This window comes from Arabidopsis lyrata, assembly GCF_000004255.2.
Source record: "Arabidopsis lyrata subsp. lyrata unplaced genomic scaffold ARALYscaffold_6, whole genome shotgun sequence".
In the NCBI taxonomy this organism is placed as follows: domain Eukaryota; kingdom Viridiplantae; phylum Streptophyta; class Magnoliopsida; order Brassicales; family Brassicaceae; genus Arabidopsis; species Arabidopsis lyrata.
Genome location: NW_003302550.1, coordinates 11515136 through 11521114, shown reverse-complemented (window position 1 = coordinate 11521114; position 5979 = coordinate 11515136). Strand labels below are relative to the sequence as shown.

Genomic DNA, 5979 nt, shown 5'->3' with positions numbered 1-5979 from the left:
AAAATTTATGAAAATGAAACAAATTATATCTCTTAATAAATGTCCGACAGAGATTTGTTATTTGTAATCGTATTTATTGCGGCGAAGGTGGATTTTGAGAAGGGCGGCGAAAACTCTCCGACGAAAACAAAAACGGCGAAGGTATGGAATGTTAGGGTTTGTTAGCATTTAAATTTCTATGGGTTAGTTGTATTTGGCTAAAGAAGTGAAATTCCCGTTTCATTGTAGTGAAATCGAAGTCGCGTAAAGTAATTGACTGTGACGGAGAAACGGCGAAAGAGGTACTGTCAGTTTAAATCTCGTATTTCCGGCGACCCTTAAGGTTTTATATCTTCGGTTTGTTCATAGATTGATATATCTAGAAAAGTTGTTTGTTTCTGAGATTGGTTTTGCAAAATCGAAGGTGATAGAAGGTTCAGGGAAGGTATTTGAAGAGAAGAATTGCGCTGATTAGTAGGTTTAGGAAAAATATTTCAAATGAATGGATGGTGTACTGATTTTGTTAGGTATATGAAGTGATATGGGTTTTATATGGCGGGTGTTTGTAAAATTATACACTTTAAAGAGTATAGTGACAGCTACTTCTAATGATAGAGTTATGTAAGTTTGAAAGCTAATAGTGACAGAGAAATATTATGATAAATGTGCAGAAAGAGTTATTAAAAATAGATATATGTGGTGTAAACAGAGTAATGAAGTACTAAATGTGGTATGTATTTTCTTGTCATGTGTTATTTGCAGATGGAGTCTAGTTCAAGTATTCCAAAGAGTAATTATCCTCCACGACTGTATAAAGAAGGGAAATCTCCTATACAGACAAGAAGCATGCACCACAACTGCACTGTGAGTAGTATTGCAATAATGAAGGATTTCATTGGAGATAGAGCATATGCAGAGATTCGTGACAATAGTCAATTAGGTGTGTTACTGAAGTTGGCTGATAGTGAGTACGTTTGGTGCTCTAAGACAGTGCATCACTTTCTGAGTAATCAGTTGGCGATAGAAAGTGGGTATGAGATTTGGAGTTTGATAGAAGGATATCCTCTCAAGTTTTCACTCCATGAATTCTCTGTTATTACCGGCCTAAACTGTGATGCAATAGATGAAAAAGATAAAGTGGATGTTGATCACAGCGAATTTTGGGCAGAGTTAGAAGTAGATGCAAGTAAGGGACCAAACTGGAAAGAGCTGAATGCGGCGCTAAAAAAATGTAGGGGTTGGAGCTATGAGAAGCGAAAAATGCTTGGGATGTTGTTTGTGTTGAATGTTGGTATATTGGGGAAATCAAGGTCTAGTAGGATTCCATTGGAGTATGCTAAAAGGGTATTTGATTCAGAGGCTTTTGAGAGGTATTCGTGGGGACGAGTTGGTTTTAAGAGCTTAATAAAGTCAATCAAGGTGGTTTCTTATGAGAATGGATCCTATGTAGTGCATGGTTGTGTTCATGCTTTATTGATTTGGGCATTTGAAAGTGTATCTGCTTTGGGGCAGAAGTATGGTAATCCAATTGAGGGAGATAATGTGCCTCTTCTAAGCTGGAAAGGGGGTCGTCCAAGATGTTGTATTGGTGACTTCTTAGCGACGGAAAAGAAGTTACATAAGAAGGTAAAAACCTTAATGCCTATGGTTTTTGACTTCTATTAAATGTTTATGTAAATAATCTTGAGTTGTAATACATGTTTTTGTGACTTGATTTGTAGTTGGATGTGCAACATATGGTTGTGCAATCTGAGGAGGACCTTTATCCAAATTGGCCTGACGAGAAAGCTGTCTACGGTGAAGGGGAAGGTGCTTGGGAATTGTTGGATAACTTGATGCATGATATCATGTTAGGACGTGTAGATGGAAAGTTTTGGGAAGAGGTTCCTGGGAAGAAAAAAGGAAAGAGGAAAGCGGTAGTTGAGGAGACACAAGATGACTTTGTTGACCCACCGCCAAAGAAGCAGAAGCAACAAAGTGAAAAGAGATCAAAAGGAGGTGATTCAGTATCTGGTGGAGGGTCAGTTGGTGAAGTTTTGAATATGATGACTGCATTGGTTGGTAAAATGGATACAATGCAGTCCAAAATCGATGGTAGATTTGATGGTCTTACAGAGACAGTGGGAGGGATAGAGAAAAAGGTTATAGATCTTGAGAAGGAAGTTCAGATGCTGAAGACAAGCCGTAATGAGAAAAAAGGTGATGAAGAAGGTTCAGTGAACAAGGTATGAAATTGTTAATTAGTGTTTGGCAATGATGAATATAGTTCATCTATATTTCATAGTTTTCATATTGAAAAATGATTTTTTACGGTGCAGACAACTTCTTAGTTGGTGGGGGAACACAATTTGAATATTGTGGGAAGTATTTGAAGATGTATTTCATTGTTGTTAGTGTTTTGTTTTTTTAAAATCTACTATACCATATAATGCAGTTGGAAGACTGAATTTAAAAAAAAATTTATGTTGGGAACCTTAAATTTACTTGTTTAATGTTGTGGACTTTTTAGGTTAACAACAATCTAGAAACACATTTGATGTTATGTATACAACACTGTGTTTCTGATCCTTATTACAAGCATGTATATTATTTTACCGATGTCTTACAAGATAAATTTTTTTGTAGTCATGGTCTGTACAGATGAAGGAAACATCTCAAGAAGGGTTTCCAATTTCTTGCGTCGTACGGAAACCAAGCCATGTGTCTAAGGCTAAAGCAGGATTTAATACAAGCCTTAGAAGAGAGGATCTTTTTCAGTCAAAGTATGTTAACGCTAGTGTTAAGGAGCCGTTTTCTGCTGCGGCTACAAACTCTAAATCTGGTTTGCAGAAATCCGTGACACCGAAATCAACTGGGCCTCACAGCTCTGTCAAGAAGAAAGGCATAAAAACAGAACCTATTGACCCTCTTGACTCCGTCAGTCCTGTCTGTAAGACCAAGACTACTCTTGGGGTGGATATTGCAGAACTGTCTGAAGGTTCTGATTCAAGTGAGAATAAACAGAACAAGGCTTTAAATGGAGCACTCGATGACTTGCTTCGACTATGTAAGAAGGACGACTTTGTATCCCGGGTTCCTAGGCAGAAAAACCTTGCTTCAACACAAGTTCACCCATTCATCAGAAGTTCATTGGTTAAGCGTATATTGCGGGGTAAGACGCTGTCCCCTACAGTTTACGATCCGTTTGAAAAGGCGACACAATTGTCGGTGGATATGCTAGTGGCCTTCATTCGACATGATCTGTAAGTACAGCTTTTGTTTTAAAACATTTGGTTTGTTAAATCTCTGTCATTGATAGGCTTTACTGTTTACATTTACTATAGGGATAACCCATTAGAGACAAGCAACGGTGCAGCTAACTTCTATTTGAGGATAATGACACCTAAAGAGGAATGGCCTATAGGAGATGAGTGCTACGGATGGCTGAAAGATGCGGTATGTTCAATTGGGCCTACTATAATTGAGGATTTTATTTGAATACGAGGACAGAGTAATTAACACATACCATATATCAAAACTGTAGCATTTATGCCCTGCAATGCAATTGCTCCAGAAGCGGTCTATGCAACCAGTTACTCCGTTCATCACTGATAGGCTTGCCTTCTTAGATTCATGATTTGTCAATCAATGGGCTCATGATTACAAGAAGTGGGATAGTGATAAGAAGTGGCTTTTTTCGGAAGAGTATTTCAAGGTCTATTCTAGCCTATCTCCCTCATTTGGAATTACTAACAAGAAATGGGTAGAAGATGTAGATTTTGTGTACTTAGCTCATAACATCAACAACAACCACTGGATTGCTCTTGAAGTGGACTTACAAAGGCGCCGGATAAGCATATGACAGCATCTTGAATGCTTACACCGACGAAGAAGTGTATGAGTCATGTAAGCCATACACACGAATGATTCCTGCTTTGTTGCAGACTATGGCTCCACCAGGTAAAAAAAAAACATTAGGCGCAGCCGCATTCTCTTTCTACAGGGTGAAATATGTGCCTCAAAACATACAAGAAGGGGATTGTGGCATTTACTCTTTTAAATACATAGAGTGTTTAGCTCTAGGACTCACTTTTGAGGGATTAAGTGATGCTGCAATGCCATGGCTCCGCATGAAGCTTGCTAGTGACGTACTGACTGAAGTGCCTGGAATTGATTGCTTCATCCAAATGTCTGACCCAAACCCGCGACACGCTGAATCTGGTGGTGTGCAGTTCATCTCTGAGACGAAGTAGTAAAAGTGGAAGATAATGGTTGGTCTTTATTTTTTGGTGTTCTTTTCGCTACAATTATTCAGATCACTTTTGGTTGGGTATAACCAAGTTGCATGTTCTATAGTTTGACCTATGAAGTTGCAACTTTGTTATTTCTTCCTGGTACAAGTAACCATTTTTTGTGATGTAACAAGCTAATTTGGTGGTTCACTCGAATTTGGTTTTTCACTCTAATTTGGTTAACCCATTTTTCGGGACAATGTGTATTCAAACACGGGCTTTGTGATTTCAATGAAATTACACTTTCATTTGACCCTTTCTTTAACGTACGTAATATATGAAATATTCATATATGGTGAGGACAAAAGATGGGAAAGGAAAAAATCGATAATAGTAGCCATAATTGTCCTAGAGTGCCTAGAGAACCCAAAAACGTCACCAATGTCAATCAATTATCTAGAAACCGCCAGATAAAAAGTCATGATTAGGTTCTCTGTTTGAAGCCACTTCGTTTGCCTATATTTATAGGGAACCGAAGACTAAATTATTGTATCTCCAAACAAAATATCAATATCAACAAAGTCAAACAAACACAACTCTTCAAACAGCATGGATTTAATCTCCGACTTGAGTATGGCGAGGACAAACTAGGGGATTCATGTCAAGATTCTGGCTCTGTGGAACAATCCCTCAAGAGGAATTGTCTTGGAAAAACGAATGATTGTGGTTGACGTGAAGGTTAGAGTTATCTGTGTTTATATAAGATTGATTTAGTTAAATTTTGGGTAACCTAAATTCTTGAAACTGCTGTGATGTAGGGAAATTACATCGAAGTAATTGTTCCAAACAGGACCTACAGAAAAGCTTTTGTCCGGAATCTTTCAGAGGGTAAATGGTTTTACCTTGAAAACTTTCATGTTTTCCCTTCTAAATCCACCTGTTTCGCTCTCAATACCTATGAAATACGGTGTATGTGGGAGACGACGATGGTTTCCGTCTCTGACAAAACAAGCAACAACTTCTATCACTTCGTTTTCCCTAGCGAAGTTGAAAATGCGTTGGATGTCCAATTTCATCATGTTACTGGTAATAAATACACCTGATTGTGTATATTTTTTCAAAATCTATATTCCGGCTACTTTAACGATTACGTTTTTGCATGTTTCAGATGCTGTTGGGGTGGTTGTGAGTCTGTCTCCCATACGAAGAATCCCGTTTGTCTGCCGTGAAAACGAAACAGATTACAGTGCTAGATATGTAAAACTCACAATCAAGGACAATATGTAAGCCTGTCAATTAGGTTTTTTGAACATTTTATCTTATTTTGTTCATTATGTGAGTGAAAGTTTGCGAATTATTTATGTTCTTATATGTGTCTAGCTACAATGGGGAATTATCTATGTTCTTATATGTGTCTGGCTACAATGGGGAATTATCTATGTTCTTATATGTGTCTTGATAAATAGGGGAAATCGCACAACTTGTATTGCTTTGGGAGAATGTTGTGAGACGGTTGTCAAGAAGGTCTCAACGATCCTGAGTTCCCCCAGTTACAATTATCAGCCAATAGTGGCTATGATGCGATTCTGGCGGGTTCAGGCGTTTGAAGGTGAATCCCTATCTTACTTTATTATCCCTATAAAATTATGTCGCATTTAACATTGGTGTTCTCTTTTGTTTTAGGTAAAAATGTCGTCATGAGCGTTGATGATTGTGCTAGGGTTTACATCAACCCGACATTTGAAGACTTTGACTTGGAAGGATACATGTAAGTAGCATTTCCTATTAT

The 5979-nt window shown here is 38.0% G+C and overlaps 1 protein-coding gene across 1 annotated transcript; it reads left to right on the top strand.

Moving 5' to 3' along the window:
• Window positions 1-211: 211 nt before the first annotated feature.
• LOC110227136 lies at window positions 212-3595 on the top strand. Its single transcript, XM_021020468.1, has 6 exons — window positions 212-281; window positions 742-1605; window positions 1701-2204; window positions 2605-3221; window positions 3303-3414; window positions 3503-3595. The coding sequence occupies exons 2-6, from the start codon at window positions 742-744 to the stop codon at window positions 3593-3595; spliced, it is 2190 nt and encodes a 729-aa protein (XP_020876127.1). The 5' UTR covers window positions 212-281.
• Window positions 3596-5979: the final 2384 nt, after the last annotated feature.

Coding starts and splice junctions, on each gene's coding strand:
- LOC110227136 (XM_021020468.1), top strand. CDS start 742: ATGGAGTCTAGTTCAAGTATTCCAAAGAGTAATTATCCTCCACGACTG. Junction 1,606..1,700: donor AAAAGAAGTTACATAAGAAG/GTAAAAACCTTA, acceptor CTTGATTTGTAG/TTGGATGTGCAACATATGGT. Junction 3,222..3,302: donor GCCTTCATTCGACATGATCT/GTAAGTACAGCT, acceptor CATTTACTATAG/GGATAACCCATTAGAGACAA.